General features: G+C 38.5%; 2 protein-coding genes and 1 pseudogene across 2 annotated transcripts; 1 reads left to right on the top strand and 2 right to left on the bottom strand.

Moving 5' to 3' along the window:
* The first annotated feature begins 3,661 nt into the window (after positions 1–3,661).
* LOC147850276 (amino-acid permease BAT1 homolog) lies at positions 3,662–12,051 on the top strand. The gene is made up of 8 exons (XM_087336538.1): positions 3,662–3,807; positions 5,759–6,019; positions 6,512–6,530; positions 6,806–7,025; positions 7,131–7,312; positions 7,399–7,688; positions 11,292–11,421; positions 11,536–12,051. Exons 1-8 carry the CDS (start codon positions 3,716–3,718, stop codon positions 11,893–11,895), a joined length of 1,554 nt encoding a protein of 517 aa, XP_087192664.1. The 5' UTR covers positions 3,662–3,715; the 3' UTR covers positions 11,896–12,051.
* Positions 12,052–19,572: 7,521 nt separating this feature from the next.
* Positions 19,573–20,810, bottom strand: LOC147850275 (uncharacterized). Its single transcript, XM_087336156.1, has one exon. It carries the CDS (start codon positions 20,787–20,789, stop codon positions 19,755–19,757), a length of 1,035 nt encoding a protein of 344 aa, XP_087192282.1. The 5' UTR covers positions 20,790–20,810; the 3' UTR covers positions 19,573–19,754.
* A 340-nt stretch (positions 20,811–21,150) lies between these two features.
* On the bottom strand, positions 21,151–22,845 carry LOC147850274 (uncharacterized; annotated as a pseudogene).
* Between the last annotated feature and the right edge of the window lie 4,850 nt (positions 22,846–27,695).

The raw sequence follows: 27,695 nt of genomic DNA, 5'->3' as shown, positions 1-27,695 counted from the left end.
CTACTCTTACTCAAGAGTGTTGCACTTCAAATGTCACCGCTGAGTTCTGAGGGGTCGCCTTCCTAAAGGTTGGCTAGCTCCGTACATCAACACATATAAAGCACTTACATATCCACTCCATGTAACTGTGGAAACCTTGAAGCTTCTTAAGTTAATCTAAAGCTAACCCACACCTAATCACGACACTAATCAAGAAATATGTTGGCGTTAATTAAATAGATCATAACTACGTTAAAAAATATATAAAGTGTCTCAATTAAATATATAATGGTCAAGTGACAAACATGTAGATATTGATTAATTACTGTGAAAATGTTGTCTTGTTGTGGATGCAAAGGCTAGAAAATGGGAACTAAAATAGGTAGCCCCAATTGGGGGACCTAAAGGCTTTTGTTACATGGGAGTCCTTGCTTGTTCATACAAGTTAGAAACCCAAAAGGGTCCGTTTCACATTACAAGCTCATTGGCCATTCACGCATTCATATCTACCTAATAAAGGGCAATTCCTCATAAATTACACTATGACCACATTTCATATTACAACAATTCTTAAAAGTAATGATGAAGTGAATACACGAAAAACCTATGACACGACAAATGCTAATATGAATCATGTATGTCGAATGCTATGTAAGTATGACTTCCATATATTTGAGACCATAAAGTCATTGCTTAAAAGTTCTATGATAAAGATTTGGCAAATTATATGCATACCCAAGAAAGTATTATGCCATCATTTTAGTAAAGATTCATGAGCATTGATCTAAGTTTCTAACGCAAAGAATGTAAAGGACAACTACATTCTTTGCATTAGAGAGTAAAAAATATCCAGGAATATTGTTGCAATCATGATGAATGGGAGCTTTGAAGGATGGTCCTTATTACATCATTATCATCAATTGCATATGAGACAGGGTTTCCGACGATGAACATTATGAAAAGCAAATAATAATTGCATTAAGTTAATGCTACTATGTGAATGTATGAAAATGCCTTACATTTTGCGATTTTGGGCAATGAACAACTTTTATAATGTGAATGGATTGCCAAGTTGGAAACGTGTCATTCCCACCAATAACATTGGCACGTTTTAAACATAAATATTCCATACCGATGCACAATGCACGTCAAATCCTCATGATGGATTGGATTAACTCCTCGTCCACTTTGTACATATGGAGTGGCAAGCCACCTTTTAGCCAACAATAGATACAGTTGCAAGAAAGTCCAAACCTGCACTTTTTCAGTACTACCGAAGTCTCCTTGCCAAGTTAGCATGTAATGTCTCGTTGACATCGAGATTCACAAATGATTTATTTTTTTGCATCTATTCTTTTTGTATATATAATTTCTCCTTACCTAAAATGTTAACGAGAGGTGATTGGTAGGGTGTGGCCCATGGTGAGAGGAGAGATCGGATGGGAGGCATTTGCCACAATCATTATCATGTTGGACAACATCATCGTGGACAATATCATCAACTTAGAACATCACTAGCTGAATTGGTTTCAAATATTTAGTTAGACATAGTTCATACTTTGAAGGGTCAATGGGATTAATAATCGGCAACGGAACCGAACGGAACCGCGAAACTGCATCCTAATGGCTTAATGGTTCGGTTTTAGCAGCGATTTAAACGGTTTAACGGTTTTTTATTTTTTATTTAAAAATTTTAAAAACTATTTTTAAACAATACTTTCATTTTTAGACCTTATTCTCACATTTTAGGAACATCTTAAAAATTTTAAATAATGAAATATTATAAATTTGGACCTATGTTGAAAACCGAAACCGAACCACGAAACCACGGTTTAATGGTTTAACAGTTTAGGTTCGATTTAACGGTTTTGTGGTTCGGTTCGGGTTTCAAAATTTTTAAACGATTCGGTTCCAAACCGGTTTGGTTTGAACCCTCTCAAACCGAACCAAACCGAACCGTTGCCGATTGTTAAATGGGATAGTATAGTTGGAGATTCTGATGCTAAAATTGCTCAACGACATGAGTTTATAATCATTTGGACAACTACTCCATTCATGACATCCAATTATGGTACTCCTTATTGACATTTTCATCCTCCCAAATGGTTGTTTCCCCTGCCAATCACATAGAGTTTTAAAATCTTGTGAAATGTTGACACTAATGACAGGATATCTTCTTTTTTTTAAAAAGAAAAAAGATATACGTCAAATCCTCACGATGGATTGGATTAACTCCTCATCCACTTTGCATGTATAGAGCGGCAAGCCACGTTTTAGCTAACAATAGATACAGTTGCAAGAAAGTTCAAACCTACTCTTTTATGGCATTGTCTAAGTCTGCTTGCTGAGTTAGTATGTAATGTCTCGTTGACATCGAGATTCACAAACAATTTTTTTTTTGCATCTATTATTTTTGTATATATAATTTCTCCTTGCCTGAAATGTTAGCGGGAGGTGATTGGTAGGGTGTGGCCCATGGTGAGAGGAGAGATTAGATGGGAGGCATTTAGCCACAATCATTATCATGCTGGACAACACCATCATGGACAATATCATCACCTTAGAACGTCACTAATTGAGTTGGTTTCGAATATTTGGTTAGACATAGTTCATACTATGAAGGGTCAATGGGATGGTATCGTTGGAGATTTTGATGCTAAAATTGCTCAACGACACGAGTTTATTATTGTTTGAACAACTACTCCATTCATGACATCCAATTACGGTACTCCTTATTGGCATTTTCAGCCTCCCAAATGGTTGTTTCCGCTAGCGATCACATAGAATTTAACAATCTTGTGAAATGTTTACACTAATGATAGGATATCTTCTTCTTTTTTAAAAAGAAAAAAGATGCGCGTCAAATCCTCACAATGGATTGGATTAACACCCTCGTCCACTTTTTGCACTTATGGAGCCACCTTTTAGCTAACAATAGATACAGTCCAAACCTACACTTTTTGGGCATTGCTGAAGTTTCCTTGCCGAGTTACCATGTAATGTCTCATTGACATCGAGATTCACGAACGCAATTCTTTTGCTTCTCTTTTTTGGGGTATATATAAATTCTCCTCGTTTGAAATGTCATCGGGAGGTGATTGGGGGATTGGCAGGGGTGTGGACCATGGCCAAAGGAGAAGAGACGGGATGGGAGGCAGAGAAGGCATTAGCCACGATCATTATCACGATGGGCAACATCATCGTGAACACTATCATTCATCATCGTCATGGACATCATGGACATAATCATCATCATCATCATGGACATTGTCATCATCATCATGGACATTATCATCATCATGGACACCATAGCCATATATGTAAATTGTAATGTATGTGGCCATTTCTGTATGCCATGCAGGAGGGAGGGAGGGGTATTTTGGTAAATAATGATATTTTCACACATCTCCTCTGTTTCTGCCTCTGTCTGTGTTTTGTCTCTGTCTCTGTCTCTGCAGATGGCATGGCGGGGGGTACTCTTTTTGGCGTCATTCTCCATCGCCTGCTTTTTCTTTTTGGTCAAGGAGCACCGGCACGTGCTTTCCATGGACCGTGGAACCGTCTCCACTGAAGAGACGGCCGCCCTTGACACCACAGATCACGGTAGACGAGCGAGTCAAGAAAGTGCAGAGGTTTCCATTGAAGAAGAAGAAGAAGAAGAAGAAGAAGAAGAAGAAGAAGAAGGACACGTTCTCCTCCATCGTTACCTCCTTCTCCTGTTTCAGCTATCACCAGTATGGCCGTTTCTGAGCGAGTGCAAGGCCTCGATTCTGGTCAGCAACGACTCCACGAACTCGGCTACAAGCAAGAGCTCAAGCGTGACCTCTCGTATGTTACACATTCCATTCCTCTCTTCTGTTCCAGTTAATCATCATCACAGCTATATATTCGTAACCTTAATTCGTATGTTTTACTTCCCATTTCTCTCGTCTGGCTCTTACTAATCATTGCTACTGTTTTATTGGTAACCCTAGTTCCCATGTGTTTCCACAGTTCCCCATTTTGATTCTCGTTATTACTATTGATCATGCATTCTATCTTTGTTTTTTTCACATTAGTATCATCACAAAGCTGTTGTTTTGTATCTAATCCACATGAGACTTACATCCTTCTTGTTTTTCTAAACAAATTTCTCTCATCCATGGTAAACGTAATTTCTATAAAAGTCTTTTCAATCTTGCAATCTATGAAGTTCTTTCTTAGGACCTTATTATGATCCATTCTTGTTCATATTCTTTGCACTACTCTAGCTTTTTTTTTTTTTCAATTGTATTCCCATTCCTTTCCTCATGCTTAAAAGCCAGGCGATTGAAGCCTTGGTAGATATATCATCTTGTGATGAGAAAGTTGATAACTTTCCCTCTTTTACATGGTCTTACACTTCCTAGAGTTAGTTAGCATCCTCTTTATCATTATCTCAACCATATCTTTGAGAAAGTCTGAATTATAGTACATCATTTGACAGCTGCTTCCATTATCTGGCGAAAAGCTGAGGTTTCTTAACATTCTTTCGATCCTCTTTATCATTATCTCAACCATATCTTTGAGAAAGTCTGAATATATAGTACATCATTTGACAGCTGCTTCCATTATCTGGCGAAAACCTGAGGTTTCTTAACATTCTTTCGCAATAGTCTTGAGTACATTACGAGTAGTCTCTGAGATTCTCACTTTTTTTTTGTTTTCACTAGTACGTTTGACATTCTCTATGGCATTAGGATTCACAAAAGAAGATGTTTCAAGTGGCCTTCTGAAGTCCATTCTTTCACCCTGTTCCCGACAACCAAACAATTCCAGAGTATTGGTTTTATGCTTTTTTGCTGCTATATGGTTCATAATCATCTACGGAGTTATCACCTTCTTTAGTCAGATCGTCCATCTTTTCTGAATTTCTTAAGGAAAATTTTCCACTCTTCCCTTTTCTGCAAGTTCTGCCCCACAGGGGGCCAGGGAAAGCGGTGCTTCTGGGGCCCATTCTCTTCCTTTCAAGCAAGGAAGCAAGCTTCCCACATTGTGCACTTGCTTCTCACTGCCGATCAAGCAGCAATGCTGCTTGAAGAGCTTCTTCTGCCTGCTGTTATTAGGTTCTGACACTCATCTGCTGGCTGGAATGTTCTGAAAACAGCAAACAGCGTTTTATGTAAAAATGTCCATGCCACCCTTCAAATTAAACATGTGCCAGAAGCATGAAAAGGAAGAAGTCTGTGATTCTAGGTGCATGTTAATGAGCATAACAGCTTCAAAGGATTTAGTTTGTTTCCTATCAGCAGTTGGTCTACTTATCCCAATGTGCAACAAGGGTAAGTTGAAGGAGACTGAGGGAAAAGTCAATAAATGATAGAAAAGTATGAAAGTCAAATCATTGCATGGTTATTCAAACATGGATACATTGGAAAGTAAAACTTTTTATTTGTGCATATCTCCATACGAGCCAAGTGATCATGACAGAAGATCTAAGAAATCTCCCTCAACCCACTAACCTTTGCATGTTGGATCACCCTATGATGGATATTTTTAGATGACATCACTTTCAGCTCCATTGATCAGGTTATTTATTCATTACATTTGAAGCCATTTAAGTTACTTGCATTGCTGAGTTAATATAAACAGTTGCAGTATTGTTCAGGTGTCACAGTGTCTCTCCTTTCCTTTCTATTCTCCTTCTATTTACTATGTTTTTCGTCATTCTCTACTATACTGTATCTATCATTTGTTTTTCATTTTTCACTTTTTCTGCAACTGTAATTGTAAGTCTAACTCTTGTTATATAATGGTACAGGGTTCTCTCTAATTTTGCTTTCTCCTTCTCCATTATATCTATCCTCACTGGAGTTACCACATTATACAGCACTGGACTCTCCTATGGAGGTCCTATCTCCATGACCTATGGATGGATTATTTCTGGCATTTTTACGATGATTGTTGCCCTATCTATGGCTGAAATTTGCTCAGCTTATCCTACTTCTGGAGGCCTCTATTTTTGGAGCTACAGACTTGCTGGCAAGGAATGGGGACCTTTTGCATCGTGGATAACTGGATGGTATGTTGTAAAATGGGCTATATTAGGTCCTGAGCCATTTGTTTTAATCTATTTTTTATGCATGTTGACCTAGTCCTTAGCAGGCTCCAGTAGCTGCTAATGTTGGAAAAACATTTCATATATATATATATATATATGCTATAAAATGGGCTATATTAGGTCCTGAGCCATTTGTTTTAATCTAATTTTTGTGCATGTTGACCTAGTCCTTAGCAGGCTCCAGTAGCTGCTAATGCTGGAAAAACATTTCATATGCCTGCTTGTTTTTAGCCAGATGCATATGCCTAAAGTGCTGATCAAAATGTATGAAAAATGTGACCAACCAAATGCATAGCAATTCTAGTCATGAGGATCATTGTCTTTCGTTGAATATATCCTTGTCTATAAATTGACTAGTCATGAGCATGTATCTTGGACTAGGCATAGGTATATAAACAAGTTATGTAATTTGCTAGGATTTCATTTGTTTAGACCATGTTCTTATGATTGCAGGTTCAACATTGTGGGTCAGGTTTGTATATTTACTGTCATCTTGATTGGTGGGATTTCTGCAAATACACGTTAGTACTTGAGCATAATTGTATATATTTTTTATATAAGCTAAGGGCAAAGAGCCCAAATATCATGAAGTTTTAAAAAATGATCAGAACCCACCCCCTTGTAGAAGTAAATTGTGTACAACAGGGATATTCTGGTACTTTTTGAAAGTTAGGGGCATTCTTGCAAATATCCATCCTTTTTTTATGTTTCAACCTTTAAAATGTGCGTGAAGCTGCAATATTGTAGTGGGCTGTAACTACAAGTATAGACTACTCCTTGGCGGTTCTTCTACAAAATATCATATTGCTTAGCACAGGAGGTGCTAATGGGGGAGGTTATGTTTCAAATAAATATCAGGTGTTAGCCATTTATGGAGGCATTCTTTTCCTTCATGCAACATTAAACAGCCTTCCTATCAATTTGCTTGCTCATTTTGGGACTATTGCAGCTGTATGGAATGTTGTTGGTATGCCTTTATTGAATTATATATGGGTATAACTATATGATTCAATTGATACAATAAGCACATCATATATGCATTTATAGATGTATATAAATTGTCTTTTTGCAGGAGTATTTGTCCTCATGATTCTTATACCACTGGTGTCCCCAACAAGGGCCTCTGTGGAATTTGTTTTCACACATTTTAATGCTGATAATTCTTATAACATCCATAGCAAGCCATATATCTTCCTTATTGGTCTTCTTATGGCACAATACACTCTTACTGGATACGATGCCTCTGCTCACATGGTGATTGCTGTCATTTTCTTGTGCTAAACACCATTCAGTCATATAGATTATATGGTTTGTTGCAATAACATTGTTTATTTATGCAGTCTGAAGAAACAAAATCATCAGACAAAAATGGTCCATATGGTATCATAAGCTCAGTGGCTATATCTATTGTGGTGGGATGGGCTTATCTAATTGGTGTAACGTTTGCTGTCACGAATTTGAGTCATGTATTGGACACGTCGAATGATGCAAATGGTTATGCAATTGCCCAAGTTTTCTTCGATGCATTTCAAAACAGATATGGTTCTGGGACTGGTGGTATTGTCTGCCTTGGTGTAATTGCTGTCGCTATATTCTTTTGTGGCATGAGTTCAATCACAAGCAACTCCAGGTTTTCTCCTGATATGTTTTCCTCAACAAGTTATATACATAATGGCCCTAGAAGTAGTTACAACAATATTAAATGTTTACCAAATCATGATTCCACACCCAATGCAATAAAAGGCAGTTTTGTTCAATGAAACAAATTACATAAAGAGCATATGTCTTTTCAGAAGAAATTATGAAAGAAAGATATAATAATGTTAACTAGAGGCTGAAATTAGCCTATGAGACAAAAATAAAAGCTTTTAAGTGTCGGAAAATATCAATGACAATGAACTTAATGCAAGAGGTGGTTTCAACATACCAATTCTTGGGCATTTTTTACAAGCATGAAGTGCATAACTACTATTATTTATTTGATGAGTGATGATGAGACATGGTGGACCATGCTTCTCCACCTATGTTACAACAAATCTAGAGCATGCAGGCATAAAATAATACAAGGGAATGTATATTGTTCAATCCTAGGTGAGGTCTAGCGCATCCACAAGATACATGCCTTCGGATCTCAAGTGACAATTTGTATCTTGGTCTGCAGCTCCATTGAGAGTGTATGGCCACCACCCATCTTGATCTTTGGGAAATATCTGTCTTGTTCATTTAATATGTAGAGACATTTAGTTGAATGCGTTCTCGTGATGTGGGCGTGCTGAAGGTAGGAATGCGGTATAGAATGGGAAAACAAAAGGTGGAAGCATGTGAAGAGAGAGGAGAGAGGAAATGTATAAAAAACGGGAGAAAAGAAGGGGGGGGGGGGGAAGAAAAAGGAGGCACAAACTGTGCATATACAGTTATGTAGATAAATATATAATAAAGAAAAGTGAATGGCCTAGTGGTTAGTGCCGTTCACTTAGTACTATAGGTGCAGAGTTTGAATATCTGACAATGCGGTGTAGATTAATGAGCATTATTCCTTTTCTCTTTTGCGAAGAGAAAATGAATAAATGCAAATGTGGCCCTCTTACTATGAAAGGAGGAGGGGGGGGGCTCATTTAGGGGTTTGGGCGTTTTAGCATTTTAGCATATTATTGGTCATTTTGGGGATTTTGGCTTTTGGAGGAGCTCTCGACACTTGCGGTTCGACTTCTTTGTTTTCTTCTCTTCTTCTCTTCTTCTTTGTCTAGGTTTTTGACTCTCAAGTGGAGTCAATGAGGAGGAGATAAGCAAACACACTGGTCGTTCATTGGGAGGATAGAGTGGCACGAGCACTCTACCCCGATTCAAGGCATCGTCGCCATCAGAGGTAGTTGTGGTCTCGGTGGCCCACTCGACTTGCCTGCACCGGAAGCTTCCTCTCACTTTCTTCTTTTGCTTGAGCTTGTGGCTCACTTGAAGGGACTTACGCAACTTGTAAACCCTATTCCATAAAGGGATTTTCTTGTATAAACTAAAATCTAGCTCCTAATATGACTTCATTTGGTCTTAATCACATGATAAATCGTTAATTGTGTATTAATCTCTCCCATCCGTTCGTGTCGTATGGTGTATGGATAAACTAGTTTGATCTTTTGACTGGTGCGAACCTTTCACTAATTTGATCTTTCGACTAGTGTGAGTCTTCGACTTACTCCCTTTTGACTCCTACATCTTTACAACTCCCTAGTCCAAGTCCCTTGTGGTCCCGCTCCAGTAACACATGCACACGTGTTTACGCGACAACGTAACCACTATTATGTATAGGGTAGATAGATAGATAGTTAGATAAAGATATATTTAGCATCCATAGAGAGGTCAATATTGATCCATGGGACCTAAGTACACATTTTCTCGATTTTTGCCTTCTTCCTAAGAAAGGATATTTATGCACGTACCTTCTAGGTGCTCTCCTTAGTGTGTCCCTCGTGTCATCATGCTCTCTTAATATATCGTCATAGCTTTCACAAATTGCACTATATGCTGAGCATATAAAAAACAAGTAATGAGGATACTTGGTGGAGCAATGCTCCTCTCTCTCTCTTAAGACAAATCTAGAGCACACATAAGAGTAAAGTGACACATGGGAATGTATATCATTCAATCTTAATGTGAGGTGTAGACGCATCTACAAGATACCTGCCTTTGAATCTTGGTCTGGGCTATGTTTGTATAAGTATCTAGGTTTGCAGTTTGGAATCGGCAACGGCTCGTCTTAAGCCTGCACTGTTTTTAAACGGTTTGGTGGTTCAGTTGTGTTAGGTTTAGGCTTGAGCTTCCTTAACCGGCTTTAGCTCAGTTTGGGATGGCTCAAACCGAAGCGAACTGATTTGGGTCAAACCGGTTTCGAAACTGCTCAAGGCTTTATCGGCTTGGCTAAACCGATTTCCAAACTGCTCAAGGCTTTATCGGCTTGGCTAAACCGGTTTAGGCTAAACCAGTTAGTCTTAACTGGTTTAGGACCCGGTTCAATTCAAGTTTGGAAACTCCCAACCCGGGTAAGCCTTAACCTGTTTGGTTTGGACAAGGGTAAACCAATTAAACCAAAACCGAACCGTTGCTGATTCCTAGTCTGCAGCACCGTTTGAAAGAGTATGGCCACCGTCCCTCTTGATCTTTGGGAAGTATATGCCTTGTTCACTTCTGGTGTAGAGACTCCCCGTGAAGCTATGTATCCTCAGTAGGCCCCTCTCTAGACTCCATGTCTCTGTTGAGTAGAATAATATATCAATTGTTCATAACCTCCTCGAGTGCTCTAGATGTATCCCTAGATACCATTGGTGTTCCAAACTTCAATGCAGATCTCTTTGTGTGTATCCCCAGCCCTGTGATGGGCTTGCCAGCAATGATGGTTCAACTATCACACTAGGTGACACTCATTCTGTCCATGCGTGGTGTACTCTAGGCATACAAGCTCTTCTATGTGGGACTGACATTTTGGTGATATCACCATCTAGGTAAATAGGCGAGTCCTGCAGGTCACTTAGGATAATCTGTTGGCAGATGAAGGTGATTCTTGCCTCTTTGGATGGAATCTGAGGTTAGAAGGCCTCTATCTAGATTTGACTGTGCCTGGTCTTCATGCTTTCACAAATGGGAGCAGCTCTTCGATCATGTTGCCAAGTTTAATCTAGATTTGCCTGTGCCTGGTCTCCATGCTTTTACAAACGGGAGCAGCTCTTCAATCATGTTGCCAAGTTTAATACCTAGTTGATAGCCTTCTATTGATTCCATCTTCTCCACGGCCTTGCGGATGGATTTGTTTTACACCTTTGGATATATGGATATCCATCTGTCTCATGGATTGAGTTGTATGATTAGACAGATCTGAACCTCACAGCATCAATTGGAGGTAGATAGGTATGGGGGTCTACCTCCTGGGCAGGGAATATCTATTAGCCATACAGATGAGAGTTGGTAAATTTAAGGGTTGTATTTGCTTTTTAATGATGTAGCGTTCATTGTTTTCATATCGTGTTTCTGGTCTATCCACAAAAGAAATTCTTCCATGGACATTCTCTCAACAAACTAATACTTTGGACATTGTTGTCTCTGGTTGCATATTGTGCTCTCCCTATTGTCCGTTAACATAGCTTGGTGCATCAGCTCAAACATACATTGCATTCTTGTACTATAAAGAAAGTGCGTTCTGGAAAGAGATTTTCACTAAACATTTATTTGTATTCTTTTACTATAGGATGGCGTATGCATTTTCGAGAGATGGAGCCATGCCGTTCTCCAGACTATGGCATACTGTGAACAGGTGGGATGTCCCCCTGAATGCCGTGTGGCTCTCTGCAGTGGTTGCATTCATAATGGCATTAACGGTATGTTAATGAAGACATTTTCCTTAACTTTTCTTCTTCAATAATATTTCATATAATATCTAGATTGAAGAGATCCTAACGGGTACTTCAATGTTTCTTTGGCCTTCTGTGCAGTCTTTGGGAAGTTCGGTGGCTTTTCAAGCTATGGTTTCCATTGCAACCATAGGTTTATACATTGCCTATGCATTGCCATCATTGTTTAGAGTCACATTAGCAAGGAAAAGTTTTGTTCCTGGTCCATTCAATTTGGGGCCCTTTGGTGTTCTTGTTGGATGGTTGGCTGTATTATGGGTTGCTACTATTACAATTCTTTTCTCTTTACCGATTCAATATCCTGTCACTGTAGAGAGCCTGAACTATGCACCTGTGGCTGTAGGAGGTGTGACCATCCTTGTTTTTGGTAGTTGGTTTGGGAGTGCCATGTTTTGGTTCAAAGGTCCTTTGGCAAATGTTGAAAAGCCATCAATCACATGAGAATGATCTTCGCCATTTCCAGTGCTTGACTATCTATCTAGTCATGTGGAATCATGCTTTATGAATTTATGGTTCAAGAAACTCTGGACATTCATTATGTGACTGTTATTTTTTAATCAACCCAATCTCAAATAAGAATTCATGTTCTTTAAACAATATGTTGATACTGTATTGTATTTGAAATTGTAATGAGTTAATGTCTAAAAAGATTTTGGTGATTAGAAAATTTGGATGTTTGTGTTCTTCAATCCAGTTCTTCATTTTGAAGAAATTGTTTTGGGAGATTGTAGATATTGTGTAACAATGTAATCAACAAAGAATCTAGTCTTAAAGTTGTCATGCACACAACTGAACCTCATAATGAGTTATGTTTATCAATTCATCATCATTAATTATCCAGTGGATTTTGAAATGTTGTGCTTTTTTAATGGATTTTGAGTTAGTTAAAATTTTACAAGAATTGTTTTTATTTATCTGCAAATATTCTCTTTTCCTAAGAGGAATGTTTTGTAGATAATCATTGAATTTAAAACAAGTAACTGTGGTCCAAACTCTTGTCAAAAGGTATTTAAATGTCATCGACAACTTCTCAAATACATACATACATACTCGAATGCATTTGCAAACATTCTTTTTCATATGTTTGCAAATGAATACATATGTTATGGGAACATACTTGTGTTTTTTTTACATTTTTTACCTCAACTTTCTTACCTTAAAAAAGTTAACATTAAAAAATAATGAATACAAAAGTATGTATGGTTCGTACTATATATGTACATATACAAAGCGAAACTTGATAATATCTTTCATAAATGAAAGTGTTGGCATAAAATGCTGACTCCTTCCACTTTGTATCCTAGTGTGAACTCGTCCAAAGAGTTAGGGCTTAGTATATAAGCGATAACCTAACGTTGTAAAGACTATTGCTTGATCATTCTTGTATAGTGAGTCTCAGAGAGAGAAAGAGAGAGAGAGAGAACGGACACAATAATCACAGCTTCCATTAGAGCTTAGATCGTGTATATTCTTTGTTTATCTTCTTGCTTTCATCTATGTAATCTGTTGAGCACATACCACAAGCCCTCACATATACGTTTCTGCACACACATACAAGCTTCAACTGGTATCAGAGCGACTTGCTGCTTGACGGCAACAAACAATAGAAAAGCTAAAAAGAAAAAGACTAGGTCAGTAAAATCTCACTTTCGAAGAAGAACATGGCTTCAACATCTAGAACAGGAGTTGAAATCAAAAAATTTGACGGCAAAAACTTTGTGCTATGGAAGGAGATGATGCAGGATGTGATGATCATCAGAAGATAAGTCGAAGCCATTTGACACAGTGAAAAACCTGCCTCAATGACAACTGAAGAGTGGAGATCTACAGATGAAATTGCCCGCTCCATCATTCGAATGCATCTGGCCGAAAATGTCTACTTCAGCACGGCAAAAGAGACGACAACGTTCTCGTTGTGGGAGAAGCTACAAGCTGTGTACGAGAAAAGGTCCTCATCTTCAAAACTGATTTTGATCAAACAACTGTTCAACATAAAGATGAGAGAGATTGATCCGGCTACCTCCCACATCAACGCCTTCAGTCGGGTGTTGTCAGAACTCTCCTCACAAAGGATCAACTTCAAAGAAGAAGTGAAAGCCCTTGCCCTCCTATCGAGCTTGCCGGCGAGCTGGGAGGTATTCCGCACGACATACACTAATAGGTGACCAATCCTAAATTTAGATGAGATGATCGGCTAAGTCCTCATCGAGGACATTCGGCGAAAATCGATGGGACTCACTATCGATGAGTTGACAGAAGCCCACCACTTGACCGAGCCGATCAACAAATTTATTCAATTGAGAGAGCAAGCCAACATAGTTGATCGAAACACCAATCGATCCAAGATGAGAGGAGACCGACATCGGTCGAAGTCAAGAACATGCCGATCAGGTGAATTTTGTAGACACTGCAGAAAAGTTGGCCACAATGTTTCCGACTGATCCGAGCAAAATCGAGGACGACCCGACTCAGACCACTCTCCAGTCGACAGCCAAATCAACGTTGCTGACACCCGATAAGGAGAAATTCTCTCCTTAGAGGATTCAATGATCGGAGAAGTCCTCTACAGTGCACAAAAGGCATACACGTGGCTACTGGATTCCGGTGCCACATTTCACGTGACCCCCAACATTGAATGGTTCTTGAACTATTCAGCCGAAGTTAGTGGCACAATCCGATAAAGCAACGGGTAGGAATGCAAAATCACAGGAACTGGAGAGGTTCCCATCAGATTGTCAAAAAGCAACATGATCACCTTGAACCGAGTTCGGCACGTACCCAATCTAAAAAGGAGTTTGCTCTCCATCTGCATGCTAGCCGAAGAAGGGTGCAAAACGACTCTAAGTGAGTTGGTATGGACGATCAACTGGGGAAACCTTAGAATTGGGAGTGGGCACAAGTACAACAACTTGTACCATTGATGGTGATCAATCTAGATGGGACTCTGAATGTAGCCGAAAAGACCGATCCGAACTTATGGCATGGCTGACTTGGCCATATGTCTCAAGTCGGACTTGATCTGCTGATGACGGTCGGCGACATCCCTAAACTCCAAGCAAAGACGAACTTCTGCGAGCATTGTCGATACGGGAAACAAACACGAAGTCCGCACTCTCTCCACTACGAGATGGTACGACAACCCTTAGAGCTCATGCACACAAATATATGTGGGCCCATGCTAGAGCGATCACAAGGAGGCTCCCGGTACTTCATCACATTTGTAGATGATTGTACATGAAAAGTCTAGGCCTACTTGATTAGGTCCAAAGAGGAAGCGCTTGAGGTCTTCATTTGGTGGATATCTGAAGTGGAGAACCAGTCGGGATACAGGGTGAAGACACTCCGATCTGACAACGGAGGTGAATATACCTCCAGAGCTTTCAAACAATACCTATCCGACAAAGGGATTCAGCATCAAAAGACCGTTCCTTACACACCCATGCAGAATGGAGTGGTAGAATAGATCAACCGAACGATCCAGGAGAGAGTGACGGCAATGCTCCAACAAGCTAGACTAAAGCTGGAGTTCTAGGCCGAGGCATTGTAGATGGTAGTATACCTAGTAAACCTTTCTCCATCAAAAGAAATCAAGATCAAAGTGCCACAAGTACTATGGTCAGGCCAACAACCGACCTACGATAGGCCCTGTATATTCGGATGCGAACCCTACGCATTCATCCCTAGGGAGAAAATGACCAAGTTGGCGCCTCATGCAACGAAGTGCATATTTCTCGGTTATGGAACCGATGGGGACTTCGGCTACATGCTATGGACCCAGAGAACCGGAAACTGATCTAGAGCAGTGACGTAGTCTTCAATGAAGACTCTTTCTTCTCTCAGCCGAACCAGTAGAAAATAGCTGAAAAAAGGGCAACCTTTGAAGACCACAGAGCTATCGAAGAAGGAAAAACCCACCAAGACGAATCGGAGATTCGACAAATAGTCAAACATGACCAAGTTGACAACACACCTATCGACTCGGAATCGGTAGGAGGTCCACTAGTCGAACTCGAAGACAAAGCCATCAAAGACAAAGCTGATTCGACAAGAGTTGAACAAGGCAAAGCCAACAAGATGCGATTTGGAAACATACCCGAGTCAACAAAGTCCATAGGGGAGGACAATGTGACACCGTTGAAATCCCAAGACGGGGGCGAGTCACCCAAGAGGACTCCAGACTTGAGTAGTTCTATAAATACCGATCCAACAACACATTCGATTGAAGAATCCGAACCGATCAATATGGAACTCAGGAGATCCGGACGAAATCAAAGGCCAACGGAGTTTTATCACCCGATCCTCGACTATGTCCATTATACTGATGCAGGTGAACCAAGCACATATGAAGAAGCTATGGCCACACCAGACACCGACACATGGCTACAAGCCATGAAATCCTAAATGGACTCGATTCACAAGAATAAGACATGGGAGCTGGTCGAACTACTAGTCAGAAGAAAGCCGCTAGCTTGCAAATGGGTTTTCCGATACAAATATGTATCCGATTTAGAGAAACCCAAGTACAAAGCTCGGCTTATCGCAAAAGGGTTTAAACAAGAACATGGGGTCGACTATGACGAGATATTCTCACTAGTAGTCAAGATGACCACCCTCCAACTCTTACTAGGAGTTGTGGCAACAGAAGACTTAAAGCTTGAGCAGATGGACGTAAAGACGACATTCCTACACGGAGATCTGGAAGAAGACATTTACATGTCTCAACCAACAGGCTTCACGGTGACGGGGGAGGAAAGTCACCTCGTATGTCGACTGAAGAAAAGTCTTTATGGCTTGAAACAAGCGACGAGGATGTGGTACCAGAAGTTCGAGTGCTACATCAGGGAACTTGGATATTGCCGATCAGACTCCGACCCATGCATGTACATTCGACAACGGGCCGAAGAGTCTAGGATTTACCTAATCCTATACGTCGACAACATGCTTATTGCAAGAAGTTATCAATCAGAGATCGGAAAGCTGAAGCGGAGCATTCATGACAAGTTTGCGATGAAGGAACTCAGACAAGCCCATCACATATTGGGCATGAGGATCGAGTGAAATCGGACGACCAAGACTCTCCGACTATCCCATTCCAACTATATCAGGAAGGGGCCGAAACGCTTCAACATGGAGAATGCAAAGCCAACACCAACACTGCTTCTGACGTCGATCTGACTATCAGATAAAGACTCTCCTTCAACGGACAAGGAGAGAGAGCTTAATGGAAAGATGCCCTATGCATCGGCCGTAGGAAGTATCATGTACACAATGGTGGTGCCCCGACCTGACCTAGCATATGTCATAGGGGTGGTCAGCCGGTACATGTTGAATCCATGACGGAAGCATTGGGAGGCCGTCAAGCACATCTTCAGGTACCTGAGAGGGACCGAAGATACACAACCGACTTTCGGTTTGACAACCTCAGCCGAAGTTGAAGGCTACAGTGACTCTGACTATGTCGGAAATACAGACATTAAGAAGTCAACATCTGGTTATATCTTCACCTATGGTGGTGCTGCTATATCATGGAGGTCGAAACTTCAAGAGTGCACAACCTTGTCCACCATGGAGGCCGAGTACATAGCAGCATCAGAGGCAGTAAAGGAAGCAATCTGGCTGCATCGACCGTCTGCCAATTTTTAAGCCACAGGCTGAATCGACCGACCAACGCCGACCATCTATTGCGACTCACAGAGCACAATACACCTCATCAACAATGCTGTCTATCACGTAAAGACAAAGCATATTGAGGTTCGATATCATCACATCCAGGAGCTCATAACTGAGAAGAAGCTCGAAGTCCGGAAGATTGACACCAAGGTGAACATCGTTGATTACTTGACGAAGCCACTCCTAGATCAATGCTTCGAAGCATTAAGGACAAAGATGGGACTGCGACAAGCAACCGAGCAAAAGAAGGCTGAACGAGGAGAAGAAGGTAAGTCGAACAGATCGACTCAGACAAATCAATCTGACTGACTAGCCGAACCAGCCTAGACATTGAACATATCTCTGACGACTCGGCGACATGCCGACTAACTTGTAAATATAAATTTAGATTAATTTTGTAATCTAGGTTTACGGGGGAGATAACCTCAAACACTTCTACAGTAGGAAAGAGTAGTCCTTTTACGGGGGAGTTTGTTGGCATAAAAGGATGACTCCTTCCACTTTGTATCCTAGTGTGAACTCGTCCAAAGAGTTAGGGCTTAGTATATAAGTGATAACCTAACGTTGTTAAGAGTATCGCTTGATCATTCTTGTATAGAGAGTCTCAGAGAGAGAGAGAGAGAGAGAGAGAGAGAGAGAGAGAGAACGAACGTAATAATCAGAGCTTCCATTAGAGCTTAGATCGTGTATATTCTTTGTTTATCTTCTTGCTTTCATCTGTGTAGTCTGTTGAGCACATAACACAAGTCCTCACGTATATGTTTCCGCACACACATACAAGCTTCAAAAAGTACCCTCATTGGCAAATTTAGGCCCTTTACTAATTGCTTCACTAATTATGTTTCTTAAGTATGTTTATGGCTAAGATGCTAATTGATCAAGATGATTATGTGGATTAAACTAGTAAAGTGTAAGCCTTAATGATGTGTTTTTTATGGTACTGAGCTAAAGGTGATGGAATTGTGCATGCGAAATTGGTATTGATAAGTTTTCACACAAGGTGCCGGCTCTCTAAGGCAGAGAAGAACTACACCATGGAGCTTCATTTATCAAAATGGAGGGTAGATGCAATGCTAAATGCAGTAATTATAGTCACACTTTACTAAAGATGCTGAAGTAATCTCTAGTCACTTTAATAAATGAGAGTCCAACATTGAATAATTATAGTCAATGTAGAATATGTGACCATATTTCCACCATCAATATCCTAATACTACCAATAATTGTATCGATCATTGGATCGTGCTTGCCATTGGCTAGTTGTTGCCAAAAGCTTATAAAGCAGTGTTCGTAATTTTGAAGTCTCTTTCTTTCATTGTAAAAAACATGGTTTCATCCCTTTTAACAACCGAGGAGGTATGCCATATTATGTTTAGGTGTGGGGAGAACACCCCTAAAGATCAAGTTTCCCCCACTTCACCTAAAAACAATAGAGTAATAACCACTACTCTTGTTTTATACCCAAAAAGGACAACGCAACCATGCCACGAAACCATCAATCTCACCCCCTACTAGTGATAATGCCAATTCCCCTTCAATGTTAAATGAAATTGTGGAAGATGAAGTCACTTCTCGGCCATCGTTGAATCATCACTACCACCCCCATTGAGCGCTAAGTTTGTATATATAATTTGTTGTCCCACACATCCCATAGTGTTGGTCCTTTGGTGAGTATGAAACGACAAGAATGTCATAATGTAAACTTGGACTAGGTCCTACAACTAGTTTTAGTATGTATCAAGGTTTGTACATATAATTTGTCGTCCCACACATGTCCCATAGTCTTGACCCTTTGGTGAGTATAAAATGACAATAATCTCATAATGTAAACTTATAATAGGCCCTACAACCAGTTTTAGTACATCAAGGATTGCTCAATAGGTGGTCCATCAATATGACATCAAAGTTGAATGTAGGATAGTGCTATTCCATATAACATATATTCGTTGCCCAAAAAGCACAATTCTATAGGAGATATATAATATGAGTGAATAAATAGAGGACAAATGGTGTAACTGATGTGTAATATAATCCTTTTGCTCACTTAGAAGTCTTTATGACAAGAAGTTTTAGGGTTACTTAGTGTAAAATATGTGGTATCCCATTAACTTATTCTAAATTCCATGCATTTTGGGGAGCACAAGACACATAGATTGCATGGGTTAAAATGCATACCTCCATACCTTTGTAATGGTAATCTAACTAGAATTGGTTGGGTCTTCAATCCTCAGTTCAAACATGTGTCATTTATACATTTGATTGCAACTTCTCATTGAAATGGCTTCGACTATTCGTCTTGTGCTCCCCAAAATGCATGGAGGTATGCATTTTAACCCATGCAATGTATTTGTGTGGTTTGCATTCAACTAATCGAAGCATGTTTATTATTTGTATGTGTTTTCCACTATCTATATAAAAAACTTACCCAAATGCGAATGAAAGAACGAGTGATGATAATGTTTGTTATGATTTATGTTTTCATCTCATCACATTATTAGAATCCTTTCTTTAACATCAAGAAACACATACGATTAGATTAAAAAACACCAGGTACATATCTGATTTGCTTAATTAGGGCCCTCCATTTTCATGTCACTAGGCCATAATAAACATGGAATTGATCCTTTTGACTAACCCACGGATCGGCATGTGGGCTTCTCACCCTTGGCCACGGCATTGATGACCTGCTTGAGGATATGAGTCTCTAAGAAGCATGTATAACAATCCCCTTGGGGCAAAAACTTATTGATAGTATCATCATCTTTGTCCACACTAGACGAACCCGGCATTGTCAAAGAAGCCGAAGACGAAGAAGAGAAGCAAAGCTGACAGGAGGATGGTTCTTCTTCTTGTTCATACAAGCAAAGGTACCCTACTTGCTCATCAAAAGTGGTTCTCACCACTTCATCCCATTCAAGAGCTATGGTGATAAAATGGTCTAAGTAGTCCGACGAACAATGCCTCTCGAACAAAGTGGAATTTCCGGGGCCTCGTGCCGAAAACCCTATCACGGGCAATTTGATAGATCTATGATGCTCCGAAAGGGCCAGCGAGACGAGGATGGCGAGTCCAGCACCGAGGCTATGGCCGGTGAGCAGGATTGAGTGCAAATTAGGGTAGGCTTGGATGACAAGCTTGGTGTAAGCCAGTGCTGGGGTCAAGTAATCTAGGGTTGATTCATTGAAACGTGATGTGCACTCGATCGGGAGAGATGAATAGTCGGGGGCCTCGTTCCAGAGTAGCATACCTGCGCATAGATCAGCCAGGCCTTGGACCGGATCGGAGATCTGTGTGCCACGGAACGCAACCACAATTCGGCTCGGCCCCTCTTTTTCTTCATCATCATCATCATCATCATCATCAATCACTTCCTCTTCATAGACCAGAGCATGAACCCCACCTGTGCTTGGACCTATGGGGAATACTTTATCAGAAGCCTTCCATCCCGAGATCGATCGGGAGCGGGGATACCTGTATGTGTTGGCACAAATTTGCACAAATGGAGTGGCCATGTCATTGAACTCGGAGGCATTGAGGTTTCTTATGGAGGAGCTTGACACCCATTCCCACCCACTTCTCTCCGAGTAAAACCCTAGACCTAACCCTAATCTTGGGTGGGCGATGGCCAGCAAAAGCAGAGAGAGGACCAGGAAGAGAGGTGCCATCTCCAAAGAGTCAAATTAAGTGTGGAATATTATGTATGGAATACATGTATAAGTCAGTAGGCACATATGTATACATATATGTATATATATATATCATAGATTGACCCATGCGTGATATGCGTGGTATTCGACATCCTCAATATTCGTAGCATTCGAGAATATAAAATTGCTCCACGAATATTATAAAAACCATTCGTTTATGGAAAATAAATTTACATAATAAAAATTATTCAATTCACTTAAATAAAAAGGAAAAATCCCCAATTAATAGAAAAATAGAAGGTCTTCAAAATCACACTAACATAAGAAAGAAAAGTTTTAATTAAAGCGATTATGAGCCGTTATATTCTAATTTCTAAGTTCTGGGTTCTAACTTCTAACTTCTAAGTAATGCTTCGAAATTTAAGAGTCTATGCACTATCACATTCATCATCCGTATCTTCAAGCTCATCCCTAATGTCCTTATGAGCTTCATTTTCATCAATAGCTTGATTTTGCATTCTCAAAAGTCTCTCATCATCTTCTTCTTTGTTGATCATATCTAATGTTGCTTCAATTAGGCATAATCCCCTTTCCTTTATTCTTCTAATGAGACAATGATTTGTATGTATGTAAACCAATTTCTCAACATGAGCATGAGTCAATCTATTTCTTTTTTTTGTATGTATCGATGAGAATGTACTCCAATTTCTTTCACAAGAAGATGCACATGAACCTTGAGAAAGCACACGAATTGCAAGCCTTTTTAAGTTTGGAGTGCTTGCTCCAAATGTTTCCCACCACTTAACTGCACCATGCATTCTAGTTGGATCATTTGCCATAGGAACTTGAAATGAACTCTTTTGTTGAGTTTTATAAGCATAGAAATCATCTAATAAAACACCACATAAAGGTATATCACCATTAGTATACTGCATAATAGTTTCCATCAACCTTGTATTCAACTTCTCATCAATATCTTGAATTTTTTCTCTCCAAATTGGATGCAAAATAAAGCTAGTTGCATGCAATGGTGAATGTAGCATTGTCCATCTTTGCATACATATTCCCCGAATTTCATCAAGCAATAAACGATCTACATCTTCAATGTGGTTTATTTCTTCTATCATACGATGAGTACATTCATAAATTAAACCCATGGTTGCACCTTCTCTATCCGTCAATCTAAGAACTTTTAGGATAGGCTTGCATATCTTTACGATCTTCTTTATATTTGCCCAAAAAGAAGCATCAAGTATAATTGAAACTATTTCTTCTCCTAGTTGTGTTTTTTATCCTTTCCATTGACACCATTGTTCACTAACCACCATTCTTCTTAATCCACCTTTGACTTTGTCATCCAATAAGTTTGACAATATGATAAAACTATAGGCAAATCTAGTAGTGGAAGGCTTTAACAATTCTTTCTCACTAAACTTACGAAACATTGCCAAAGAATATTGTTTTCGTGTAATAAACACGATTACCTTTATAGCTAATTTCAAAACATCATGAACCCAACCACATTTTCCAATATCTTCAAACAACAAATCGATGCAATGACATGTGCATCTGGTAAAAAAGATCATGGACCACTCTTTCTCTATCATCCTCCCAGCTACTACACAATTAGTTGCATTGTCCATACAAACTTGCACAACATTTGATGGGCCAATATCAAGAATAACATCCTTTAAAATCTTAAAGATATACTCTCCCGATTTATATTCTCCACTAGTGTCAACTGATTTCAGAAACACAGTGCCATACGCAGAAGTAGCCATGACATTAATTATTGGTCTATTCTTGGTATCTGACCAACCATCGCTCATAATAGTGCATCCAATAGTTTTCCATTTTTCTCTAATTTGCATAATCTCATTTTCAACATATTTCACCTCTTCATTCAAGTGCCTTTTGCGCAATTGATAAGGAGATGGTGGCTCATAAGATGGCCCAGCAAGTGCCACAACTTTTATTAATTCACGAAAATATGTACTTCCCACTTTTACATCCGGTATATCCTCTACAAAAAAAAACCTCTTGATTGCTTCATTAGCATTTTTATCAAGTTGCTTTTGCCATAACATCTTCAAAGGTTCAACATTGTCTACTTTCCTCTTTTTACTTGTTGATGCATTACCAAACGATGATGAAGACATTTCATTGATAGATGTTGATTCCAAATTCATATCAACATTTGTGCAACAATTTTTAGCATTGCATTCAATTGATAACTCATCATTCATGTCAACATTTGCACAACCAGATACCATTTTTTGTACTTCAACTTTTATAACAGCATCAATTTGACGGCATTTGTCAACACCTAAACCTTTCCAGCTCAACAAGTGAGCTCTGATTCGAAAGGGGCCACCAACAAATACATGGTGACAATGATTGCATTGAACAACAGGCATACCCTTATCATGTTTTCTCAAAACGGCCACATGATTCCATTTGAAGCTCTTTTGTTTCACCATTTAGTAAATTAACTTTCAGCTAATCTTGAAAGAGATTAATTTGATACCTAAAAATGAATTAAAACCTTTCTTATCCAAAATCTTCATTAATTCTACCTCTAATTAAAATTTATTATGATGGCATAATCCTACAATGCTAGCATGAATAAATCACAGAAGATTGGACAACATTGAGATGAGAAGAGAGACTTAATGAGCTTTGCCAAAACCCTAATTTTTAGGGAAAAATTTTAAGAGACTTTTTGATCCAAAATCTTCATTAATCCGGCCTCTAATTAAAATCTAATTAAGTTTGGATGATCCTACAATGCCTCTAATTAAAATCTAATCTTATGATTATTGCATGAATAAATCATGGATTATTGGACAACTAAGAAGAGAGACTTATCGAGTTTTGCCCAAACCCTAATTTTCTTTATGAAATATATAGAAAGAGGTCTCGAATAGAATGCCTCCACAACCAATTTACTCGGGATACTATGACTAAATTATGCAACAAAATACACTATATTAAATGACCCAATTGATAAAAAAACCCATAGGCTATAACATATTCATAATCCATGCAATTATTTTAAATATGTTTTCATCACCATAGCTCCTAACATCTTCATATTCCATGGAGTTATTTCCATATGATCATGATTCCTCATCATTACCAAGCATAGGTGGGGAGAAATTCATTATCCAGACACAATTATCAAAAGCAAGATATGCAACAGGGATTGATCCGAATTTGAGGTAACTATATAATGACCACATTTGGGCCAAACAACGAAATCTGCCATATAACTTTGAAAAAGCACAAATATAAACCCTAAATCCTAAACCACACACACAAGCATCAAGAAATACTAGTCAAATTTGAGCAGCCAAGAGACATAAGAATTTAAATAGAAGATTATATGAAAGGAGGTTGGGACGTCAAACATCACAAAGTATGAGGAAATGTAGAAGAGAGACAGTCTTACCGAGTTTTGCCCGAGTGTATGTCTTACGCAGGAGGAGGAAAGGACGGAGTCGAACCCTAAATTTCGAGGAGCCGATGTTTGATGTTGTTCCCTGTTGATTGCTGATTGCTATTCCCTGCAGAGCTCTTCTCTATTCGCTACTTGTCGAATGCATTTTTTCAAAAAAAAAAAAAGGGAAAAAGGGGAAAAAAAAATGTTAACGAATATTGGAAGAAATATTCTTATACGTATTCGTTGGTATTCGTGGGGGAGGCCGCACGAATGCGAATATCTCAATCTATGTGTATATGTATATGTATATGTATATGCATAGAACGTAATATTCGTGTTCGTGCAAGCATTCCAACGTTTGGAAACAAACACGTTTGAAATGGGAAAAATATGTGCTCCTTTTTTTAATCTTTTTATTTATTTATTATCATTACAATTTACTCACCTTAGTGGTAAGGAGTTATGCTATTATTGTTTATGTCTTGGGTTCGATTTCCAATTTTCTCATCTCTTTCTCTCTCTCTCTCATTAGTACCATGTCATAGCAAAATTTTATGTTAGTGTCATAATAGTTTTTTTCTTTTCTTTTATTTTTATTATAACTAAGCACAATCTAGTGGTAAGTTGTTGTGTTACTATTACTTGTGTCTTGGGTTCAATTCCCAACTTTCTCATATCCTCTCGTTAGTGTCATGTTCCTTTTTCTTCTTTTTCTTTCTTTCTTTGTTATTAGAAAGTAGCTCACCCGAGTGGTAAGTTGTTATGCTACTACTACCTATTTCATGGCAAAATTTTATGTTAGTGTCATGTTCCTTTTTCTTTCTTTCTTTCTTTCTTTCTTTCTTATTAGAAATTAGGTCACCCTAGTGGTAAGTTGTTATGCTAATACTGCCTATGTCATGTTTTCTTCATATTCTCGAATATACGTTTTATGAGTTTTTGAACGTTTGATTATAATTTATAATGACATATTTTGATTCAATCTCTATAGTTCATACTCATTTTTTTGTAAAGTTCTAAAGTGAGGATGATAGAGATGTCTTGATTTGCATCCCAAAAGTATGCATGTGATACAATGCAAATATTGCAACCATACTTATGTTGGTGGTTCACAATGGATTTGAGTCCACTTATTGGGATTGAGAGTGAATCAATACATAATATAGACCATAGTCAATCCAATCCAACTTTGAGATGATTTACCATACATGTTTGATTGAATCATGCTCGAATGCGAATGCACGTATGATACACATGGTTCATTCTATGTATATATGTATATATGTATGTATATGTATACATATATATGTATATGTATATAAGTGTGGATATGGCTCATGTCTACGAACGGTGCAAGGCACTTAGCTAAGGGCACACACGATCTGCACCGTCCGATCCAGGTCTGGATAAAATAAACGTCCGCCAATAAAAAGCACCCTACTCTCACCATCACCACCTCTGATAAAAGTAATAAAGTGATGAGGCAAGATAAGAATGATGATAAGCCTATTAACTAGAGCCAATACTTGGGTTCAAAAGGTGCAAGAGTTCAAATATTTGTTCCACACTTTTTTGCTTCTTGGTCAATTTTGGGAAATAAACATCAAAATGGAGGCTATGGTACTGTATATATTAATGTACTCCTCCTCACCCTACATATTTAACCAACATTTCATAAGTTTGCTCTATCCTTGGGCTTGTAGGTATATATATATATATAAGTTCAACACGTAATACATATAGATGAGTTTGAACATGTACATATACATTTTGAACATGTTGTGTAACAAGCTTTACAAAGTGGATGAAATGAATGGGACCCCATATTGATCATAAATCAGTTATGCATTCCATAGTTAAGGAGTAATGTTGCAATGACTTTGTAGATTCCCCAATTTCTTGTATAATCTTTTTGTAAAAATCTCATAACTAATGGGAAAGTAGCTCCTTTTTTAAAATAAAAAATAAAAAAATCCTTGGCGTTTTGCACATATTGTGTAATATTCTTTATAAGGTCAATCAATAAATGGGATGAGTTATCACGATAAGAAGCAATACTCAACAATATAGATGAACTATCATGATAAGAAGTAATCTTTGCCTTTTATTGCATATTGTTGAGAGATCAAGCTCAACTTAGTTTAGTTAGTTAGTCAACTATGTAACTTCGTAGTTACCTAGATAGAATCTAGTTAAAAGTGTTGACTATAACACCTTAAATAGGACCTTGTACTTAAGTGGGATATTCTAGATCCTCCACTCCTAAGTACATTTAATATACGACTTACACCTTAGTACCTATATTCTACTCACACATGTGCACCTTTGCACATGAGATGTATATATACCTCATTGTGGGTATTTGTGTATTTTGATGATGATGATGATGATATTGATGCTAATTTAATATATAGTTCTCATCCCCCATCTTGTGTTGTACATAAGTGTTAACTTCCTCTCTCTCTCTCTTCCTCTCACACATATACACACACATATCACTTAATCTTCCGCTTATCAACTAATCACATAATTAGGTACTAATTAACCCTTGCTAAATTACCTAATTATTAACACATATATTGTGTAACATTCTTTAAAAGGTCAATCAACAAATGGTATCGATCTTTAATGAGTTATGCATTCCATGGTGGCATTTTGAACATGTTGTGGAACAAGGTTTACAAAGTCAATCAACGAATGGGACCCCATATTGATTATAAATCAACTATGCATTCCATGGTTAAGGAGTGATGTTGCAATGAGTTTCTCTATCTAATCACAATGTTTAGAATTTCCAAATTCCATCTTGATTATGGATTTTATTATACTAAAGTTGTACTTTTAACTATTTGACATTACCAACATAATCACCAACACTGCTCACCTAATTTGACAACTAACAATTCACACCATTTTTTCATACCGTGAGATATTGTTTGATGTTGTTTTTGTAAATTCACCCATCTCATTGACAAATGTCATCTTTCACTCGTATTGTATCGTAAGCTAAAATGTTATTGCATGAAAGAATACTCTCCATATTATGCATACAATTTGACATTACACTATAAGTTTCAACATATTTTTCAATGAGTTATTTAAGAGGAAGTGATTTGCATGTCAAAGGAGATATTATATAGGGAAAAGTACCAGGATACCCCTGGAAGTTTGTCTATTTACCATAATGCCCCTGGAAGTTCCAAATTTACCAAACTATCCCTATGTCCAAAAAAATACACTCTATAAAGTAAATATACACTCAAATGTACAAGCCCTATTTACCAAAATACCCTTAAACCTAAACTTATTTACGATAATGCCACTATATACCTCTTTTGACCAATTTATACCACTTTTATTTCTCAAAATACATCATAAATCATATCCCCCTCGAACCCTCCACATCCCCATCTGTTCGCCATATCCATCGTCCTGATCATCATCTTCACCATACTCATCTTCCTCTTCGACATCTACGGCTT

Source organism: Azolla caroliniana, unplaced genomic scaffold (genome assembly GCF_043228905.1).
Source record: "Azolla caroliniana isolate FFs.n. ecotype wild unplaced genomic scaffold, voAzoCaro1.0.p SCAF_21, whole genome shotgun sequence".
NCBI lineage: Eukaryota > Viridiplantae > Streptophyta > Polypodiopsida > Salviniales > Salviniaceae > Azolla > Azolla caroliniana.
Note: the sequence above shows the minus strand (reverse complement) of the source record. Positions and strands in the feature narration are given on the sequence as shown.